Source organism: Eupeodes corollae, chromosome 1 (genome assembly GCF_945859685.1).
Source record: "Eupeodes corollae chromosome 1, idEupCoro1.1, whole genome shotgun sequence".
Lineage (NCBI taxonomy): Eukaryota > Metazoa > Arthropoda > Insecta > Diptera > Syrphidae > Eupeodes > Eupeodes corollae.
Genome location: NC_079147.1, coordinates 222,750,560 through 222,774,529, shown reverse-complemented (window position 1 = coordinate 222,774,529; position 23,970 = coordinate 222,750,560). Strand labels below are relative to the sequence as shown.

Below are 23,970 nucleotides of genomic sequence, written 5' to 3'. Positions count from 1 at the left end.
GTTAAATGCTTTTCTATTTTTGATACTTTGAAGTCTCTCTAAGTGACACCAACAAAAGCGAATGTATAGCCCGTTGAAAAGTACAGAGCATCTGGGATGTCATAGATGTTTTGGACAAGTCAAAAACTGACAGCTCCGATAAGTAGCTTATAAATAATATTTTAGTCTCAGGAATCGACATTGCAGTTCAACCGGCAAATTTCATAATTGAGTTTTTCAACGTATGCAAAATGTCAGTGAATCGAGCTTACTCACCAGGAGTAAGCCCGCCAATTCAAAACACAAAATAAGTGTGAAAATTGGGGTTTGTATAGGATGTTTAGGCAGTTTTTACAATTAACTGTGTACAAATGAAAGAATTTGGATATTTACTCAGGTTCACCAACTTGTCCAGATATTTGGAAACGTGAATATACAAATCTGTACAACCACTTATTTGAAAAAAAAAATCTGGAGTACACAATGATTAAGCGGACTTAATTTTTTATAATTATGAATGCAGTAGAAAAATATTGGGCGAATTTTTGGAACTTTACAAAAAATACCCGGCTCTTTGGAAAATAAAGAGTTTTGATTATAACAATAGGATTATGAAAAATCAAGAATAAAACCGTTTAGGTCCCGTAAAATAGGGCCAAGTGAAATAAGGCCAACTTTAAAAAATTGCCATTATTTCAATTTTCAAAAGGGCAAGCAATTGCACTTTGACCAAGTGAAGTATAAGGCCAAATTATTTTGAGAAATTGAACCTATTGATTTTTGCATTGATGTATGCAACCTCCCTACTTGGGCACACTATAGGATTTGGGTTAGGTGCGACGTTAAGTGTATATGCAAAGGTTATTTGTATATATGGCGGACAATACTGTTGAAAGTGTAAGAAATTGGCTTTATTTCACATTTTACAAAAGTAAAATAAGACCAAAACAAAAATAAAAAACACAAAACGAGTTGCCATTCAATCAAAAGTATCCTGTAATCCTTCACAAGAAGCATCGGTTAACAGACCGCATCGTTCTTGTTTGCCATATGCGTAATCTTCAAGCGGGAATTCGCCAAATGCATTTTATGGTCGATGAACAGTCAAGAGATGCATCCATAAATGGCCAGATTGTATTAGACTGCTTACTATTCCCTTTAAACAACAGATGGGAGACTACAAGCAGGATTATCTTTCAACAACACCGGCGTCAATTACTCTGGCCCCTTTTACGTTAGTTCATGGAAAGGTCGTGGTGCCAAGCGATTTAAAACCTATAACGCCTTATTCGTCTGCTTAGCTACCAAAGCTTTTCATTTAGAAGCAGTTACGGATATGACCTCAGAAGCCTTTGAAGCTGCCTTACGACGCTTCGTTGCCAGGCGCGGCCGTTGCGTCACCATCTTCAGCGACAATGTCACGAATTTCGTCGGTGCCAATAATCAGCTTCGCGAATGGTCCAAACAATTTCTTTCAGACCAATTTCAAGGTGATGTCACAGACGAAGTGAAATTTCATCTCCGCAGAATACTAGGCAATATCAAAGTTTCGTACGAGGAATTTACTACAATGCTTTGTCAGATAAAAGCTTGCGCCAATTCTCGACCGTTGTATTCCCCTTGGGAACACACGTTGATCCTCTTACGCCAGTACATTTTTTTATTATGCTTCCCATGATAAGTGTTACCGACCCGCCCATAGACGGTGGCGTTAAAACTTTTAAGGGATGGCAGTTTTACAGCGACTTTGTAAACAGTTTTGGAAAAGGTGGCCGAGCGATTACATCAGTCAGCTCCAAAAACGAAAAAAATGGGCTGAGAAGCTCAAAGACATCGAAATAAATGATATTGTTATCGTCAAAGAAGACAATCAGTCCCCATGGCAGTGGATCGTTGGTAGAGTTTCTCAAGTCTATCCAGGAACTGATGGTTTCCATCCCCATGACAGTGGATCGTTGGTAGAGTTACAGAGTTACTCAAGTCTATCCAGGAACTGATGGTTTAGTTCGGGTTGTATCCGTTAAAACATCAAAGGGAAAAGCAAAGCGAACCGATTTCCAAGCTATGTCCGCTATCTTGGCACAATTAAAATCAGTTCAAGCCAAGAAGGTGGTAAAAAGCGTGTTTTACTTAAGGAGAAACTATAAGCAATAAGATAAAAAGACTATTAAAACTACAGTCCACTGAAAAACGGACTTTTATATTTGGTCTTATTTCACTTGGTTTTATTTGTTGTGTCTTAATGCCGAAGACATTTGTGAAAAATATACAAAATTTCGAACAAATTATATTTTCTTTTTTTCGATTGTGTCACTTCAGACAGAAGTTGTTGAAAAGCACTCTTTTCCATGCCTACATAATTTTTAAAATCTTCTTCCTTAATTCTAATTCTCTTTACAATTTTTTTTACCGAGTTTTAGTCTTTTTAAATTTTTATATTTTTTTTAAATGATTTCTGAAACAAAAATTTTTTAAAACTGAAAACTGTACATTTATCATGTTTCCGCCAGTATTTTTTGTCGTGAATGGTAGTACCCGTGGCATGATGGTTAGTGCGTTGGACTGTCATGCAAGGGGTCTTGGGTTCAATCCCTGCCTGTGCCAACTTAATTTAAAAAAAAAAAAAATAATTTTCGCGAGGAATTGACAGATTCGGCCTAAAATTGTAGGTCCCTTCCAATCCTGACAACAGTACTCGCACACAGGAATGGTTGAGAGTTGTAAGTCACTAGGCCCTGGTTCACAACGGTTTGTTGCGCCACCCGATTTGATTTGATTTGAATGGCCGGCCTAAGTCTTAGAATTTTGTAATCGGATCGAATATTGCGGCTGTATCCAGTATTTAGCTGACGAAAACGCAAGTTTATCGATCAAATGACATTACACCGTGCATTGAACTTTGGGCCTAAAGTTTAAATAGTTCAGTTATCTTAAGAACTCTACTACCGTAAAATCCAATAATGACTCAAAGTTCAACTTCACGGTTTTACAGTTTGATGCGGTTTTTGATCTCAAGAAGGGTTTGAAATTTAACAGCCCTAATTGTACAATTAGGCTGATATATCAACTGGTTCGATAAATGGATTGTATTATTGGGCTTTGATTGATGATATTTATGTGCATCTCGTTTATTTTTAACAAGATGGCGGTGGCGGCAAATTCCACACTAGCACTAAAACTCTAACAATTTTTCAAGAGAAGTTTCAGTTTTCAGTTCTCAAAGAGCTTATCAAAATCACAACCACAAATTTGAAGTAATATTTGTCTGCGAAATAGTAGTTGAGACTTTTTACCAGGAATAAAATTGAAGAACAAACTTGTGCCGTATAATGAATTAGAATATAAATTGTTCCTGATCTTTGCACCAGGATATCAAACATTGTTAACATCTGGTAAGTGTTCTGGGAATCCATAGAAAAATTTGTGAATTTCAACCTAATTATCGTAAGGTACTAAAAAAGCTTCATGCCCGTTAATGAAACCATGGCTTCAAGTGGTAAAACAAACCTTTAAAATAGTTCAATCATAAAAAGGACCTAAACCGACTGTCCACTTTAAAGTTGCTGGGGAACTTATGGCCGGAGTAAATGACTGGAAAATAAAGTAGTGCTCTTTTCCATTTGTTTCATAGTTCGACTGAAGTAAAACTTCTGAATTTTTCTAATTCTACAATAAATAAATTTTGTTCGCACAAAAATCTTAGACTGGCTCAAATCTCAAACTCCTTACGAATAAAAAAAAAACATCTTTCAATTTCAAACTTCATGAGTTTGTCTTTCTTGACGCAAGAATATAAACATCAACATAAATTACGAACCCAAGTGTTTTGCCAAACTTTATCAAAGTTAAATAATAATGTACTAGACTCCAGAGTTGGCCCCTCACAGTCTAACATCATCATCATCGTCACCATAACCAGCAGCGCACAAAATATATATTTTTGGCACCCGGAAAAACTGCTATAGCAACTTCTTAGCTTTTTTCACGCAATTTTACTCTTCCGGTTCTTTTTTCTTTTCGCACTTTCGCTTCTTATTATTATGAATTTTCATCATACACTCTCCACAACAGCTCGGCAATTGCACGGCCGCGGCGGCAGCATGTCCTTTACAATATAAGCATAAAGGATATAATTTATGACTCAAAATGTTGATGTTAACGTCGTCTTCGTTTTCGACGTTCGTCGTTCGTCGTAGTCATGTTGGTAGTTACATTCAAAATTTGGCCATGGAGTGATGAAATTTATTCACTTGAACCTTCAACTCGTAAAAGTTAAAAGTAAAGAAGCTCATTTATAAGAATTGTATTTAAGTAATATCCTTCTTCCTCGGTGTTTCTTGTGTTTTTCTTTTATGATGGTTAAAGCGTAATAAGTTTCGAACTTTTAGGTTTGAAAATAAAATTTAACAACCAAAACATGCTTCGGCGATTTTTTTTTATTTAGCCACAAGAGTCACATAAAAGCCATGTTTTACAACTAAACCAATAACCAACAGGTAAGACTGTGACCCTTAACCAAAAGGATAAAAAGGATTATCGAAAACCCATAATTTACACCGAGATACAATCCACAAGTATCCTCTTAAATAAAAACCCAAGAAGAAGGGTGGAATAATGACGGCAAAGAGAAAGAACCGAAGAAGAAAAAAACAAATTGCCGAAACACGAGGTGGATTTTCTTATCCTTCGAGAGGACAATGGAGTCGAAGTCTCATCCCTCGCTTTACATCGCATCGTAAAATCAATTTAGGCCGGGTGGTGGATATACAAATTGATTTAGTTCAATGATTTTTAGGGTGTCACCAGTAGCCCTAGCCATGTCCTGGTATATAATAGTGCCAGACATCTTATGCATCTTGTTCTTAATCTTCAAGACTTACAATACCTGTGCAACCTGTATTTACTATCAAAAGCCAAAAAGCTGGATTATAGCATACATCGAATGAATGACAAGAAATTCCTGATTGTTATCTTCGAAACCTAAAGCCATTGAATGGAAGTGAAAAATTAAATTGTAATACACTTGGACAGTTTTTTTGTGTCCTGGAGCTGGAGATGCTGATAACTTCATGAGGCGATGTGACACAGAGTCCGAAAGGAAGGGTGAAGTTAAATTGAAAAAAAATGTCATTTGTAACAGTTTCTATTTGTCTGGTTGTGAATAATTCAGTGAGGAAGGATATTAAGGATGTCTGACTTACCAGAAAGCGTCTCGTTCGTTGTGGGCTGCTGAAGCTGTTCGGTTGGTGATGGAGCTAAAAAAAAAAAAGACAAAAAATGTTTTGTTTAGATTTTTGGTTGAACATTGACGAGGAAAGAAAAAAAAAGACACAGAAGAAAGGTTCGGTTGCAAAACAAGAGAGAAGAAATGATGAGGTAAAAACGTCATTTTTGGTCTTCATTTTAAGGACAACAACTTATAGGTATGTCCTCTTTGTAGGTATACATTTTTAATTTAAAAATGAAGACTGTGCAAGTTATGTGGCTTACTTTTGCCATATTGAAAGAAAAAGGGGGATGGGATGCGACCCACACTGATAACTTCTCAACCGTGCTCGTCTGACGATTTTTCTAATAGTTTAACAAAATATTAACTCTTAGTGTTAAAGTCTACTTTATATAGTTTAAAATTATTAAGGAGTCAACAATCATTCGAAAACTATTTTTTTTAGCCGACTTCGAATTAAAAAATGATTTTGAGTAGATTTTAAAATTTTAAATACTTGTATTTGTTATAAGATAAAATTAGTTTGAAGGCAATAATTGTGATTAATATTAGAGTCGAAAATCAATTTTTACCAACTTTATGTACATTTTTGTTTTGGTTTTTTTTCGTAAAAAAATTGTCATTTTGATTTTTCTAAACACTTAACCAGTTTTAAAAACCTTATTCTTAGTTGCACAAAGAACTTTGGGGGTAAATCATTTTTGTTCCCAAAATATTCGAGGTGACACACATTTTTATATTTATAAAAAAATAAAACGTTTATTGAAGTAGCTAGCGTTATTGTTTCAAAAGATATTTGAGGTCAACCAAATTGTTCACTTTTTTTATACTGCATTAGAAAAAAACACTAACCATTGTTTTTAGTCCTTTCTGTATCTTTTGATGTAGCACACAATTTATTTGAAATCAATTTCGTTGACGGTTTTTGAGATTAGGCCGACAAAAGTAGGTTCAAAAACCTTCGGACATTATTGACAACCAAACATCCATCTCTCTTGAAATTTTTGATTTGGATTCTATAAGTAGAATCCTCTGAACGTCGAACTTCTCGAGTTATAGAAGCTGATTAAGGTCAATGATTCTCGAGAATTTTCTCCAGGTGAGTCCTGAAACTAAGGACGTTCTTATCCATCTACCTTCCCAGAATCAACATCCATTCCCACATAAACAAGGCATACCAGTCTACGTTTATGTCACCAACTCCCATCCCACCTCCCACGTTGTAATGGCAAAAAGCTAGGAGCGCTTCTTTCTCCTATGATCACTCTAGGTAACCTAGCTGAATTGCTGTTACCGAATCCCAATCTTTTGCTTACATATCAGAATGATGATTTAATATCAACCGACTCCTCACCCTTTCTCTTCCTCCCCAACGACCACTCATCTTTATTGGGCTGGATCTAAGGTGTTAAACGACCCGTGCCGATGATTACCTTGGCGTCAAAGCCTGCTGCCGTATCTCCTGCGGCCAACACAGAGAAGGGAGTAGGTGCTAACCATGGACCCTCCTCTGCTGTTGGTAGCAACGAGAATATGAAGGTAGCGATACCTAATTTCAGTAGTGGCAGGGTTGTGAAAAATGGCAGTACCACTACTAATGAGAGTACATCCAGAATAGGAAAACTCTCAAAAAGCCTTTATAGACAAAGGCGGCAAGCGGCGAAAATCTTAAAGGCCTCTGGTGTATCATCGGGGACTGAAAGGACACCGCAGCAAACCGCTAGCGTGGAATGGGCTAAAAGCATACTTGCTACAACAAGGACCAGTAAGGACTCTACGTCTAAAAGAGAAAGGTTTCTTGAGAGGGCCGTACCAACACCAAAACCGTTCGAAATCTTGATAGAAAGTCAATATCGTTCTTCTGCAGAATAAAATGATCCGCTTAGCGTTGGGACAATATTGAGAAATATTTGAAAACTTACTTCTTAAGTTAGTATTGTGTAGACCAAACAGTGTGTTGTTTGATAAGAAGTTCTTTTCGAAATAAAATACAAACAATTAAGCCATGGCATGATAGTTAGTGCGTTGGACAATAGCCCCACCAAACAACAGAAACCTGACTAATACAGAAATTGAACAATATTTACAACTGATGGACGACAATACCAAGGTACAAAGAACGGGACCAAATGAACGCTTACAGAAACGCGACTATTGACGCAAGAGTGGCTTTCTGATAAGAATTAAAAACTTGTATTGACGACTTACAGACCCACATGACTTGGAGGTTGGGACACTGAAGTCGTCAATAAAAAATGTCAATCTGTTGATTAAGGAGAACTACAGGTTATTTTAATTTTTTAATAACAAGTACTGGGACCGCAAGATCCCGTCAGTTAATTCCAGTGACATTAGTATGTTCCCTAAAATCAACAAGATATTCAAAAAAAAACCTTCCATGTCTAAAACTCCAAAGAACTGAAGAGAACAGAGAAGTATTTAGGACAGCGCAAATATATCCAGAAGAAGCCATCTTTGACGACGACTTTTACATAATTGAAGATCCGAAGAAAAAAGTGGAGGCGGTGGGAGCTGCTTTTTAGCAAGTTTACAAGTGAATGTTAGCATTCGCCCCAATCACGGCCTGGAAAACAGAGGCCTACTTAATCAGTTTTACCTTCGAGATGATATGACACAATGATGATTCCTTGGCAAATGCCATAATCGACGAGCAAACGGGACCAAGTCCCTTGTTAGTAACGAAGGATGAGCTTCAGCTCATTTTCATGATATGATATGCTTAATGGTAGAAAGTTTGTTGTCAAAAGTGGCAATGTAACTTCTACCACAATATTCTCAATTAAAAATGGTCTTCAACAGGGAGCGGTGCATTCGTCGATTCTCTTCAACATTTACACCAGCGATTGGATAGGTAGTCTTACAAAGGCAATTGCGTACGCCGACGATCTAATTGTGTACAGAACGGCCCGAAAGGTTGAGGTTATTAGAATTCTCTTGCTGCGTGATTTCGACAAGATTCAGCGATGTTCCGACGACTGGAAATTGAAAATAAATGTCAAGAAGTCAGAGACAATTCTGTTTCGGACTCCTTTGGCTAAGACCACAAGGGATACGTTTAAGAATTGGCGCAAGATGGTGATCGTTGATCTTCACGGGCAGCGATTAACGAGCAAAAGTGTAGTGAAGGACCTCGGCATCTGGTTAAATCAGTATTTATATTTCGACAGAAATATAAATGCTGCTCTGACCAGGGTCGGAGGTCCTAGACAACGGGATGCGAATCAACAGAATTAACGATTTCGTAATTTCGTTCGAGGTCACATTGCAAGAGCCATGTCTTCGACCAACAAATTAATTTTCAGGGCGTTTAATCCGAAACGACGAGTATTTTGAGAGAGCACTAGAGGCATTCCTCTTTTTAGATAGATGCGGTCTGATACAGAATAGATTGGCAGTTCCGCTAATCTACCACCTCAGACAAAGAACCGTGGATAGGCGATTCCTGTATAATCGGGACGTCATGGCGCAAGGAGGAGCAGAGCTCCTTCGGTTCAGTAGGGCTGTGTCCGAACTGGACCGAACTGATAGGGTGAAGCGGAGAACCAGTTTTGGTGGCTTCAATCGGCACTCGATAGTGGGTAGTCGGGATGGGGTTTTAAGCTTTAGCCGGCTTAAATACTTGTTTTATAGTTTAAGGGTTTAGTTTTAAGTAGAATTAGCATGGTGGTACAGAAATATGGTTAATAAGGTTGGTTTTATGAATTTTCGTCTAACTTTAATATAGGTTTAAGATTGAAGTAATAAAAATGAATTAAAAAAAAAGGACGTTGGACTGTCAAGTCAGAGGTCTTTGGTTCAATCCTAGCCAGTGCCATCTTAAGTTTTTTTGAGAAATTCTTTTTTTTTTCTCAAATAATCCGTTCGGATTCGACTTTAACCTGTCGTTCTTCTCCATCCCTGATAACATTACTCGTACACAGGAATGGTTGAGCGTTGTTAGTACCTAGGCCCTAGTTCTCAATGGATGGTTGCGCCACCTTATTTATTTTGATTTTTAATAGCGGGAGCTGTTTAAATACGTTTATATAAAATTGTCATTGTTTGGTATTTACTAATGTTGAGCTTTGAGCAATTTTTAGTACCACAAGTTGAGCTATCGTCGAGATCTGTTTCAAAGTATAGGGATATTATGTGCTGCAATGATTTTGAAAAAATTGACAATGTTTAATGACCACCTCAATGTCGTTAATTTTAATGATAAAGATGAGAGGGCCTTAATGACTACCTTGGGGGACACCAAGTGTCTAAAATATGATTGAAACGTGACGATATAAATCGGAAATAATATTCAAGATTCTCAAGTTAAAAAGTTATCCTTTTTAGAATCTAAAGAGGAGAGTTTGAAGACGCTTTTTTTATGAGACACTTTTTTTCAAAAGTTTTGTCTGAAGTCAGTGGAGATCATATAACGTCATTCCCGTTTTCTAAGGCTCTTATATTAAATGAAACTAAATCTACAAGATTTGTGGTGCTACATCTTTTTTTTTTTTAAGATATTGTGCTTTACTGGGATAGTTAGAGATCTGCTACGGAAGCTTAAAAGTTCATATAAAATGCTTTCAAAAATGTTTGGGATATGAGAAAGTTTAGCAATTGGTCGATAGTCCCTCACTCTTTATCTATATCCTATTTCTAGTTCATCCAAACAACATATTTAAGTTCAAAGTTTCTAAAACAACACTTTTTGTATCTTTTGTTTCGCGTTGGAAACCAACTTGAAGTCACCAATAAACGTCAGTTTTACTTTAGGTTTAGTCATTTTAAAGGCCCCTTAAAAGCAAGAGTTGTTATAAACACACTTCCGTGTTACATTATCAAAGTGATATCCTATAAAAAGTTTTTGTTTTTATTATTCTCGAGAATTTCGCAGGTGCTCTCTTGTGCTGTAAGTTATAACCGAGAAATAATTCCCTAAAATTCATCACTTAAACTCTTCACCTCTGAAAAGTAAAGTGTTCAATGTTCGTTCTTCCTTTGACACAGGTGTTTCTAACCTCTCTTAAGATAAAAGGATCATAATAAGCATCAGTTTTGAAGATAACTTAGGCCTTTTTGTTGTCATTATTATTTATTTCCAAGTCAAAGTCTATGGTTTAACGCATTTCATATTCATTACTAAAAAAAAATCTCCTAAACAGAAAATTTCTTCAAGAAAGGTACAAAATTATCAGAAGCTACAAAGGAAGCGGTGGAGGTAGCGCCCAGCCCAACATTTAATGTCTTTTCTAAATAGAAACAGAACTCGTAAATTTCCCTCGAGGAGCATAAACTATGAAAACAAAAAGTTTTTCCTGTTTCTTATTTGTGTTTTGTGTTGCTGTTGAACTTTTGGGCTACAAATGGAAAAAGTTTTTCTAACCAGGAAAAGCTGAAAAAAATGGAATGAGATTTCAATTTACTTTAAGTTAATTTTTGAACCTTTTCTCTATTGGCACAAGTATCATACTTTAGTACCTTTGTGTTAGAGAGTTCAGAGAAACTCCCAAAAGGTTTTGTTTTGGGCAGCTGAGACTGAGGCTCCAGGCAATATTTGCATATAAAAATATGAGTGTTTACTTTTCTAAACAAAATCAAAAATAAATCGGCCTTTATTGGATGTGAAGTCTTAATGGTGGTAACATATTTTTATTTGGCTTCAAAAGTTCATTGAATATTCCAAAGCCTTAGATTGAATTGGAAAACTTGTTCAGTCAATTATGGAATTTATTTGGCGAAATAAGTGAATAACAAAATTACCCTGGATTGAAATAAATGAGAAAATGATGAAGGCGCACTGCCTTACCTGTTGTGCCTCAAACAATATTGTAAAAATTTGACTGCTGATTCTACCACTTCTATCAGCCATTTAATAATGATTTACGAAATATGGCGACCAATTATTCCCTCGAACTCGAAACTTCTACGCACTACTTATTCCTCACAATCTTCCCACATAGTTTTGAGCTTTGAAAGACAATCCATAAAATGATACACATATAGAAACACTCCTTGCAAAAAATCAAATGACTTTGTAGGCTGCTATAATGACGAACCGATGACAAACATCTCAAGAATTATTGCTGTTCTCGAGCTGAAGCTGTGTTGTGTTGTGTACATATTGAGGAGTGGAAAAGTTATTCATCATTGCGGACTGGAGTCAATATGTTTGGCGTCAAAATATCAATAAAACTGTCGGTTGAAATTGTAATACCTCATCATCATCTGTTCGTGTAAATAAGAAGCAAAAGCTATAATAATCTTTATGTTTATGGCTTTTGTTTATTGAGAGTTAAAATAGAAATCGCACAGATGGGATTTTAATCTTAATACCCTACATGTACATTGTACATTATTTACAGTACATTTGTAGATCTGCATTTGCAAATGGATACCTTAATGGGATTGAATTTCGAAGAATTTTCGAACAAACAGACTTATTTTAATAAGGATCAATTTGTTTTTCAAGTAATAATTTAAAATGAACTGACGTTGTAAAAATGTTGTTAAAGGTGTCATAAAGTTGCATATTATAATAAATAAATAAATAAATTAGGTGGCGCAACAGTCCATGAAGAACCAGGGCCTAGTGACTTACAACTCTCAACCATTCCTGTGTGTGAGTAATGTTGTCAGAGATGGAATTTTTAACACATTAGAGCATCAACATGTGATCGTTATTACTTAAACCTTTAATAACTTGAAAAAGCACAATGGGGAAGAAGTTTTAATAGCTTTTTGAAAAACAAATAAAGAAAAATATAAGTGGCTTATAGATTATTTTGCGATGCGAGAGGTCTTGGGTTCGATCCCTGCCAGTGTCACCGAAAGTTTTTTCACGGGTACTGCCTCTTGTGAGGAATTGACAAATTCTTCAAGAGTAATTCTTGTCATGAAAAGTGCTTTCTCAAATTAGCCGTTCGGATTCGGCTTAAAACTGTAGGTCCCTTCCATCCCTGACAATAGTACTCGCACACGGCAATGGTTGAGAGTTGTCAGTCACTAGGCCCTCGTTCTTAAACGGAATGTTGCGCCACCCAATTTATTATTTATTATACAATGTGACTTGGGAAACTAAAATAATTTTCGAAAAGAAATTCTACTCGACTGATAAATTTCCATTGGAAATAGCAAATTTTTTAAAATGTTTTTAAAAAACTTTCAGTTGACTTTACATACATTCCTATTAATTTGGAATAATAGATAAGTTAAATAAGGGTTCCCCTCGGAATAAGAGACAATCTCATCTCCGCTTTGTACATTATAGACCACAAAAAGAAGCGAAAACGCCCAACTGTTTCAGAGGTAGAAGGCAGAAAGTGTGCACAGCTCAGCATTTTTTCGAAATTCAGTTAATAGAGACAAAAATAAAGTATTACGAAAAAGTTCTTTTTCTTAAAAATGTGTAATCTTACCTACATTTCTAATCTTACCCGTGTCTATCATTATAATGCAATAATGCTTAGGACATGATTTAGAAATCTAGTAGTGGGATTGGGTGTTTGAAATAGTTTTCTGGAGAAAGTTGCAATAATGATATCACTAGCTTCAGATGAATTACTCAAAGTGACGAAGGAGATAATAGAATAAATTTAGGGGAGGCTCCGAACTTTTTTTTGTAAAGTCAATATACTCTAGCGACTCGTAGAATTCACTGACACGTAGCAGACGAAAACTATTTGGTATCCGTAATTTAGTCTGTAAACCAAAAAATTTCGATTTTTGCAAAAAAGAGGTATCAGTTTTTATCTTTAAAAAATATCGCAATTCAAAAAAGGATTTGTGTGACCCTGCAGTTGAATTTTAAAGACTAGAAAGTACGGAAAGATAGAAGTTTTGTGCCGCTTTTGTACCAATCAGCTATCCTCAGGATTAAACATATAATATACCCTCAACTTTTTTAAAGATTTCATTTTTCTCAGCGGGCCTTGGTTTTTGAACAAATCTGGTTGTCGATTTGTAGCTACTGTGAGATCTTATATTTTGTATGGCTATCAAAACAAACACCCAGTTCTCATTAAAAATGTTTAAATCCAAAAATATAAACATATCGAAGGACAGCTAAATTTTAACTACACGAGACAGTAATAATAAGCGATAGTTAGGTAAGAACCAGCTTTGAATATTGTAAAAAGCCTCTTGCACAGCGAGAACGGATATCAGCAGCCCTACAATCAAATCGGGGAGGCTTATTTTGAAACGTAAATAATAAACATCAATTTTTTGAAACGCTACAATGTATGCCCCAGTAAAATTAGCTCATTGTAGTTATGTAAGCCCCATGACTGGCAACAATGTTGGAATATTTACGTGCGATTTATAGAAACTAAATGGCAAGTATTGCATTCGTAAAAAATGTCGAACTCGAGATTTTAACCAAACATGATATTACGATGGTAGAGAAGTTGAAAAAGTGGGACCCCCGATTCCACCCGGTAGAGAAGTTGAAAAAGTGGGACCCCCGATCCCGTCCATGTGTATCTCTTGTCTGTCCTCACTTCTACAGCCCATTAGGTAGATTGATATCAAATTTGGAATTGAAGGTTTTAAGCCGATTCCGTTAGGCATTTTTACTTTGCTTTCAACGAAAATAACAGTAGTCTCATTAAATTTTTGGACTAAAATCGAAAATTCGGGTTATCACAAAAACGAACCAATAAATTTATATTACATTTTCTCTAAAAATGTACCCCTATAGAACCGTTATTTTGTTTTTAAGTTTTCTCAGGAACTAATGAAAAGATTTCAATAATCTGAACAAGCTCTGAATAGTATTTGATGATCAAAATTGTCAAGCATTTTTATTTTTTATTTTTTAACAACATTTTTAACTTCCCATAGGAAGTTATTGTAAACGGTCCCTTTCGTTGAATTGAAAATGTTGACTTTTCTGGCATTTCAAGGTCCCTAGAGTCGAAATAAAAGTATTTTAGAGAGATGACTGTGCGTGCGTGTTTACGTACGTTTCTACGCCTGTACGTTCGCGACCTTTTTTCGTCGTCCATAGCTCAAGAACCATTAGAGATATCGACTTCAAATAAATTTTATTATACAGATAGAAAAACAGAAAGATGCAGAAAGGACTTTCAAAAAATTGAAAGGGTTTTTTTACCATAACAATCTGAAAAAAAAAAATATTTGTAACCTCAAAAGTCTTACGAATAAAATTGATTTTATCCCCAAAACAATTTTGTTAAACAATAAATTGCGACTCAAATATCTTCTCACAATTTGAGATATTGGCTTTAAACTATTTTTATCTTTTAGAAACTATTGTTGTCAACATTATGTAAGATTGTGAGAAAAATCAAATCAAGCTTTTTTCAAAGAATTATAAAACCTAAAAAAAATAACAAAAGTCGGTAAAAATTGATTTTCGACTCAAATATCTTTTAAAAAATTAAAAGTATTTACTTCAAATTATTTTATCTAACATTTTTCGATAAAATTTTCAGAAAAATCGAATTGACAGTTTTTTAAACCAAAAATGAAAACCTAAAAAAGCATTACTCAAAGTTGGTAAAAAATGATTTACAACTCAAATATGTTTTCAAAAATTTGAGATTATGGCTTTTTACTAATTTTATCTTATAAGAAATATTGTTTTTAACATTCGGTTAAATTTTGAGAAAAATTCTAATAAAAAATAAAAACCTAAAAAAAACGATACTAAAACTTGGTAAAATTTGTTATCGAGTCAAATATCTTTTCAGAAACTAAAAATATTGCCTTCAAACTTATTTTATCTCACAGAAAATATTGGTTTTCGACTGAAATTCTCGTTAGCAAAAATAGATTTCGAAATCAAACTATTTCATTATATTATGTAAAATATTGTAGGTAGTTTTTAAATTTTTAAGAAAAATTCAACTGACAACTTTTTTAACGAAAATCTAACTAAAATCGACAGACGGGATGGGAAGTTATCAGTGTGGGTCGCATTTTTTTTAAAGTCGATAGCTTGTAAACAGGTCAACATTTGTTTACGAAAATCAAATGCATAATGTATATTAATAGGGTCTAAGCAGCTGCATACCAAAGATATTTTTAAACTAAAATTTGCAAAATTTTATAGATGCAAAATGAATTTAAAAAAGGATTTCAGAAAAAATTGAAAAATTAATTTTTTTTGAGAAGTTAAATGGCATTTAAATTTTAGAAAAGAAACATATTTTTAAACTGGGTAGTTTGTGTGACCTAGTCGTGCATTAGTGAGTTCTTTTAGCACCTATTTTTATGCCAAAGACAAAGGTCGAGAATTGGGAAGGAAGAAGAGAGTTTAAAAGGAAGTTTCGGTGTACATTGGTTTTGAAGTCCTGAATGTGCAATGACTTTCACGAAGAATAATTAAAAAACGAAAATATTTGTACGACTTCAATTGATCTTGAGAGATACTGACAAGCATTTCTGAAGGCGTGATTAATAACGGTTAAAATGCTTAAGGTGAGAAATGAAAAAAGAGATAATTTTAACAGAGCATTATCCACTAATATAACATTAAAAAAGTGCTTAGATAGATCAGTGAAGTTATTTGGGTTTATGTTTCTAAGATCTCAGAAATTTCCTTATGCTCAGAAATACAATCAACAACGCTTCCCATACATATTTTCCACTTTTGCTGTTAGACATTTCTTGTTCTAATATATTAAATTATATCTCGAACTAAGTAACTGCTCTTACTATATTTATTTCAAACTCAAAAATAAAAACCTGATAGAAAATAAAATTCTTTATAATCGTAGCCTTGCATATGGAATGCATCTTTTGTTATTTAGTTTTAAGTTCTAGTCATTAGTTTTAAGTTTGGCCACTTGTGAGCCACTAGTGAACGTGTGTCGGGAGCAAACACATGAATATATTAATGAAATACATTCTTGAAATATCAATCAAATCAAAATTTTAAGTCTCAATAAAGAAAACTGAACTGAACTGAATAGAATTTGTATCATTCGATTTTCCAAGAAATCTTTGTATGACAATTCAAAAAGGATAAAAACAAATGTAAAGCTTATTTGATTACTACGTGAGAATGAATAGAGAATTGTGTTTATATTTCAATCTCTCAGAAATTAAAAATGGCCGATAAAAAAATCAAATAGTCGTTTTAAGTATTGAATCGTTATTGAAACAATCTTAGCATTTATTTGTCATTCAAGTTTCTCAAGGAAGTCGCATTATAAGTTACCTAAATCTTCATCCTTAGACATCAATAATAATAATTAATCATCCTCATAATTATATAAGTTGTCTATGCGCTCTCATACCTAATTACAAAAGTGTGAACATTTTCTTATGCAACGCTCGCACCAGCACGGCCCAAAACTCCACACAAAAAAAAACACGCATTTGAGGAAATGTTGAAAACTAAAAACTAAACGCAACATACGTCAAACTGTCACCCAATGTCATGCCAACTAAGTAATTTATTTTACCCTCTGGATCGTGCGTCGTCGGTCGGTCGGATGATCGCGCGCCACCGTCATTGGCTCGGGAACTTTAACTTCAGGCAGCAGGCCCAAACGACAGACGAAAGACCAGTGACCAAAAATTAAAGTGCCTCAACAACCCGTTAATATGAATTTATCTCTCTCAATCATTGTCGAACAAATTACTCACGCAGATAAATGATTTCGAGGCAAATTGATCACCTCTCGTCTTACGAAATATGATCGCTCCATTAATATGAATGTTATATGGACCACTGTTAGCGCTCGTACTAGCGCTGCCAAAGATCTGGTTTTATGTCGGCCCTGGAGCTACGTATATAGTGAACAATCTTTTCACCAAACCCAAAAACAAAACACAAAAATATGCCACCACCTTCTAGGCTCGCGCTCAATTACTTAATTACGATCGTTTGAGGCAGTGTGCTCGAGATAAAGGATAATAAATTAACGGTTATCATGCGACAGTCCATATAAACACTAATTTATCAATTTCCATTGGTGGACGTGTCAAGACACTAAATAATAATAAACAAAAAAGACGTATCCAAACGTCGATACTCTCCATAGCCGCTAAAATATTTTGTATCGGAGTCAATCGATCTTCCAATATTGGCAGAATCGACCGGAGAAGCGAAGAAATCTCCCACGAAATCGTAAATTTGTTTTTGCCACTTAATTTGATTAATTCGGATCGATTGTTTGTGGCAAGCTTTTGGACGGCTAATAGTACGGACTGGTCTCATAAAATTCAGTTCAATCAAAAATTTTTAAGCTGCTTAGCTTTTATATGAATGTTAATGGTGGTACCTGAATGCAAGTGAAGGATATGGCACGGGTCGCTATACTACTCACTAACTTTATGTATGAATAAGTCTACCGTACCGACTTACTTCTGCATTGCTTTAAAGAAGTTGGTGTCGATCTCTGTGGTCAGACTGTTTGTGTGGTTAAGGTGGCGGCTATAAAGTGCGCATTGCGCAATGAATTTTATGTACGATGCCAGATTCAATTAAGTGTGATTGAACGCACTGGGGGCAATGTTGCAGAATGATTGTGCAAAAAGCTATCGTCGGGCAGGCAGCGCCAACCAGCAGTGTAGCGCAGTGGTTTCTAAACCTCATGTTGCAAGGTTTAACTGATCAAATTTCCTAGAGTATGTATTTTAAAAAGAAGAAAGAAAAATGATTTGAGTTATTAATGGGAGACCTCTTCTTAAAAGAGTTTTTTCTTGAGAATGCACACTTACAGATATTTTATTCCAGAAACTAAGGCCTAGTACAGGATTGTTAGGTGTCAGAAACGGAACCACCATAAGCTGAATATAAATCGTCAAAACCTGACAGTATTACTTGCATTGTCTCAAAAAACCCAAATATCGCACATTTTTTCGTTTCACAAGAGGTTGTTGTTGAATTTGGTGGCCTTAACATATTTTGTCGTTGCAGTTTTGAAGAAGATGGAAGTGAGTTCGAAAACTAATATGAAAGGCTAAGAGTACTATCGTCAACGAAACAATTGGGTAAGATCATTATTAATAGGCAGTTCGCTGAAAGTTCCACCTTACCAGATAATGTCATGGCTCCCCCAGTCCTTGAACGCCTAAATGATTCTATGGGACCAATCTATTTCCGTACTTGTACTGTGGCGAGAGTTCTTAGAGATTTCAACGTTCATAAATTCACTGATTCGGATGTATCCCCACTATTATTCTTAAGAGGTGTTCTTCCACGTTAGCAAAACCAATGCGTAAGCTTTTCCAATAATAATCCTATTCTTTTGGACTCGTTCCGAGTTATTGGAAAACTGCATTTGTTCACCAAATTCCAAAAAAAAACGGAATCTTCTTTCACCGCTAATTATTGACCGATAGCACTAACGTCCCTTCTATCTAAGGTCATGGAAACGCTGATTAATAAACAGCTTAAGAAATATCTTGAGGAACGGAAGCTTCTTAATGACCGGGAATACGGCTTTCGTAGCAATAGGTCTACTGGTGATCTCATGGTTCATCTTACCGAACAGTGGAAAAAATCTTTATCTTGTTTAGGACTAACTAAGATTATTGCACTTGATATTTCAAAGGCATTTGATAAAGTTTGGCATCTTGCTCTCTTATCGAAAATGCGGGCTTTTGGTATTGACGAATCTCTACTTCGTTGGATTAGAAATTTTCTTTCAAATCGTTCAATACAAGTTGTTTTGGACGGATTCAATTCTGAAACCCATGGTGTGCCCCAGGGCTCTGTTCTATCTCCAACACTCTTTCTCATTTTTATTAATAATCTCCTGTCTGTTACTTTTAATCCAATACAATGTTTCGCTGACATAGCACTCTTGGCTTTTCATAATCGTTTCCAGACTCGTAACCCTCCTCTTCGGATGTGGAACTACAACGGCAAAGTATGATTAGCTCATTAAATTCCAACATACACAACATTGTACAATGGGGAATACAAAACCTTGTGAAATTTAATGCTTCGAAAACCCAATGCTGTCTTGTATCGTTAAAGCTAGATAAACCCTCTTTTCCACTATCTATGAGTGGCACTTGCATCAACGAAACTTAAAATCTTGACAACACCTTTTGTGGAGCGATCAAATACGCGAAGTCACCAAAAATGCCGCGAGATGTCATGGTTTTTTGAGAAGATGCAAGAAATTTTTTTATTTTAAACGGACTTTGCTCTAGTGAAAAAGCCAGTTGTGTACCTCCGCTTAGACAATTTAACCATAATACCCGTGCTTTTGGGAATGCCCAACAGTTTACCCTTGAGCCCAACTTGGGGTTGTACTATGAAGTATAGAAATTCATTTTTTAACCATACTACGCGAATGTGGAATGCCTTGATACACTCTACCTTTCCCTTCAGGAATTCAAATTCAATGAACACCGGCACCTCCTATCTAACCCTTCCCTCTTTTCATAATGCTCACACTGTGTCTTATAAAAGTTACACAAAACCCTTTTAGTGTTCGCTAATTATAAAAATAAAAATAACTACGAAAGACTGTCGGAAACAGAACGGAGCCCTGTGGCAAACCAGCATTTATTGTGTGGTTTTCAAAAAGCGCCAGTACAATCGGTCTATAATTATGGAGGGAAGTTGATTCGACTTTTTCGGGTAAAGACTCACCAAATGTTATATTCCATCCGCTCGAAACGAGACTTAAGGAGTGGGATAATTAAAAAAATCCTTAGTGGAGATAGTATCAGGGCCAGCGGATTTGTGAAATCTTTAAGGGCTCTTAGTACTGTATGAGTGTGAAAGAAGATTGAACTCATAAAATCATTGAAGCTCTCAAGATCACCAACAACGTCAATTTTTGCGGGTTGGTTCCTTAAAATCATCCAAAAATCACTTTAAGGTCTAATTTCAGTTTCGAGACTACTTTAAAAAGTAGAATTTTTGAATTTAGGTCTTGGAAAATTAGAGAATGATTGTTGAAAAGTTGTTTTGATGTGTTGACGTGATTAAACCTTCAAAATAAATAAATTGGGTGGCGCAACAGTCCGTTGAGAACTAGGGCCTAGCGACTTATAACTCTTAACCATTTTTATGTGCGAGTACCTACTATTGTCAGGAATGGAGGGGACCAACAGTTTTCAGCCGAATCCAAACGGCGAATTTAAGAAAGCACTTTTCATGATTTACTCTTGGAGAATTTGTCAATTCCTTGCAAGAGGCAATACCCGTGAAAAAATACTTTAAATGACACAGGCAGGGATTAAACCCAAGACCTCCGGTATGACAGTCCAACGCACCAACTATGATGCCACGGGTACTACCTTGAGATGCAATGCCCGTTTCTAAATTCCGAGTAAAAATTTAAGTAACGAAAATACAAATTGAGTGTTGAAAGCCGCTTGATTTTAAAAAGCTACGGTACTTATAGGATAACGTCCCCAAAGGAAATGTTCCTTGCAAATATAGAACTATGAGTTCTTGAAAAAAAACGTAACCTGTAATCATAACAATTTTGTGCAAGAGTTTTTACCCCTGCTTTTATAGCAACCGCATTCTTACGCTGCAGGTTGCAATTACATGTTTCTTCTTAAGCAATGTTGCTGCAGCTTCTGCGCCACGCAAGCAAATAAATATTGCTACCGCTCGATCAAATCGAATTTTAATCGTTGCAGACAAACAAACAACAAATTTGATATACGAGCGAATTTCCTTCGGCAAAGGTACCAGCTACCTTCTAACGCTCCTCTATGCGCCACACAAAATATTGAGGTCCAGTTCAATCTCTCTATCTCACTCTCTAGGAAACATGAAAATCCCGGAGGCGTGAATTGAACTCAACAGAATCAATTCATCTTGACACTTTTATGGGTAATTTTTGTGTAAATAAATTGTAATTAATCGATCGATAAAATTTGCATCTGGGCTGCTGAAGTCTACTTCAGCGCGTTCAGATTTTCTGGCCACATTATTGGTAATTGTGTACGACACCGACCAGACGAGACGAGGCTCCCCTGACGGACGCACTGTATGTCGAACGCATGGTAATAGTGAAGTGACGCGTCGTCGTTGTTGGTCTCTCCAAAAGGTATGATAAAATAGACTTTCGGGAAAGAGAGAATATGATTGGAGCAGGAGCCCACCCTGTGACTTTGCATTCATTTCTTTGGTATTACCCGCTTATACCAAACCAAACCAACCAAGCATCCAACCGGAGAATGTGTAATTCCTGACAAACTAAATTGCAATTAGGTATAATTTATGAAGCCCATATATTAATTTTGGCTATTAATTTAAATGGCCATCCGGCGACAGAAGGACAACCAAGAACAGGGAATATGTGTGCACTTGTGTGATGATGGTGCTGTGCCCTTTTCAGTAAGGTGTTATCTTTGGAAGCATTCTTTTGTGGGGGTCTACAGTGTACGCCATGACCAGGCCAGGCCATACACCCACATCACAACGGAACAAAAATTATGGCCAAAACGGACATAAATATGTCTTTACATGCGCGCAGGTTGTTGCTTAAGGACATTATACACACACACGAAAAAAAAAGTGAAGGAGATTTTTGTTTCCCGCATACGCCAGGGTGAGCATTTTATTTTATATTCTCTTCAAGTTTGGAGTTTTTGTACATCATCACGGTCTTAAAAGAAGGCGGTATTAGAGCTCTACACAATGGTTTTTTTTTTACTATAAAAGCTCATAACATATTCTCTTCTTCTGTATATAAATTTTATCGTTTGTAAGCGAGAAAATGTTTTGCTTGTGAAGTTATTACGTAGAAGTTATTGTGGATTAAATTTAATTTAATGTGATTTCAAGTGTTTTGTTGACAAAAAAAAGTTATGATATTAAATACATGGCTTAGATGTTTATATTTTGACAATAAATTCTTAAGGGGAAAGGGCGGGAAGAGAGTTTTTCGAACTGTTAAGAAGTTGGAATTAATTTCGACAGCAGAAAAATTATGACTTTCTTTTCATCCTAGTAAGAAGATTTTGTGTACTTCTTGCCAATTCTTTAAAAAATGTTTTATTAAGTGTTTTTTCTTGTATTCACTTTTAATTTTCAGCTCAGTCAAAAGGTTCCAACTTTAGTTCAGTTAAGGAAATTTTGAAAACCTGACCTTTAATAACTTTGTAGTCTAAAAACTCCAACTATTAGGGTATTTCTGTAGCATGTTAATATCGACGAATGGATTACAATATCACTTTCGAAAATAAATAGGAAACAATTCTAAGATTGTTAAGTACTAAAATGTTTGAAATAACAAAAGACTGGAAAAATAAGTCAACTGGCTAACAATAAACTAGGAAAAAAAATCACGAATCATTCATCAAGGTACCAGGCAGGGTGTTTGTTTCCCGCTCGAAATGTCGACAGAAAATCCATAAAATACATAAGCTAAAGAAAATGAATCGCTTTTGGCCTACGTTAGGATATAATATTATTACCAACGTGAGTGTTTGAACATCCAAAAGTTGGGGTTTACAGGATTTTATTCAAAAAATAATCTCCAGGCCCATGTTCACCTTGGCAACTACTTTAACAAGCCTACTTTGAAAAGCCTCTTCATTTTTAAGGTGTTAAGTGCGGCTTGACATTGAAAAAAAGTCCATAGGTATAACACCTCCAAGGAAGAAAATGAATTGCTTAACGCTGGACCAACGTTGGAAAATAATATTGTTACCAATTTGAGTGGTATAAACCTCAAAAAGGGGTTTTGAGAAAAAAAACCCGAATGTAGGTTATTTTGTCTGAAGTGAAGATGCGCTCAAAAAGTTTAAAAGACGGGTATACTAGGGGATAATGTTTGTTTTTCTAGACTCCATTTAAGAATATTAAGAGAATTCTGATCAAAGATCGTTTAAAAGAATCAGTTAAATCAGCAATTGAAGACTAACGAGACACCTTTTCTTCACGTTAGCTACTTTTAGTCTTGGTTCGATTACTGCCTATGGCATGTAGAGTTCTTTTCACGGGTACTGTCTCTTGCAAGGAATTGCTTTCTCAATCCCTTCGGATTAGGCTTAAAACTGTAGGTCCCCTCAATCCCAGACAACATTATCAACACACAGGAATGGTTGAGATTTCATTCATTCAGCTACGTTTACAACTTTATGTGAAGCATCTGGAGCTGGAGAACCAATAAGAACCGTTATTATGACATCAATTTAAAATCGATTCTAACACTTAAGGCCAATATCATACTTAATCCATGAGTTGTTGCTCCAATCATTAACCATCAAGGTCTTGAAGTCCTGGACAGCTTACTAACGCGGATGATGAGGGTCTTATATAGCAACCCTTTGGTCCCCCGAGAAAGGGCTTTACCGATCTTTTTTCAGGATCTGAGGTTCCATTCATCGAGCATGCTTACTTCCGACCATATCTTACTGGTAAGTTGGTGCATGCTCCTAACCAACTTATCTCCAGCTGCTTTAAAGAAGTCGGCATTCAAGCCATCCGCTCCAGCGGCTTTATTAGACTTCAGCTTAGATATGGCAATCTTTACTTCGTTTAAGTCGGGAGGACTGGATTGTTGGTTTTCGTCGTTTGTGTTGAATGAATCATCGTGACAGACAGCGGAATTCGGTTCGTCGTCGCCGTTATACAGTCTGCAGAAGTGGTCCTTAAATATCATCAGCATTATGTACCTGTGAATTTCGATTCACCTGTCATAAAACTTTCGAACTTAATTCCTGTTTTTGAACCTCCTTCTGAGAAGTCAGTGTTCCCCTTGCCCCTTCTACTCATAGAGCTCATGAGCAGCTCTCGTCCTTCTATGCAGCACCACTTTGCATGCCTGTTGTTTGGCTGCATTTGCCTGCCGACATTCAGTTGGTGTCTG

General features: G+C 35.9%; 1 protein-coding gene across 3 annotated transcripts in view; it reads right to left on the bottom strand.

The window, feature by feature from the left end:
• The window catches only part of LOC129940117 (protein sprint), a 534,823-nt gene that overhangs the window by 250,560 nt on the left and 260,293 nt on the right, over positions 1 to 23,970 (bottom strand). For 2 of the 3 annotated variants that reach the window (XM_056048364.1, XM_056048366.1), the window contains one exon: positions 5,181 to 5,234. The exons of the other annotated variant lie outside the window; for it this stretch is intronic. In XM_056048364.1, the coding sequence (XP_055904339.1) occupies positions 5,181 to 5,234 (54 nt within the window). The remainder of the gene's footprint in view (positions 1 to 5,180; positions 5,235 to 23,970) is intronic. 3 annotated transcript variants of the gene reach the window in all.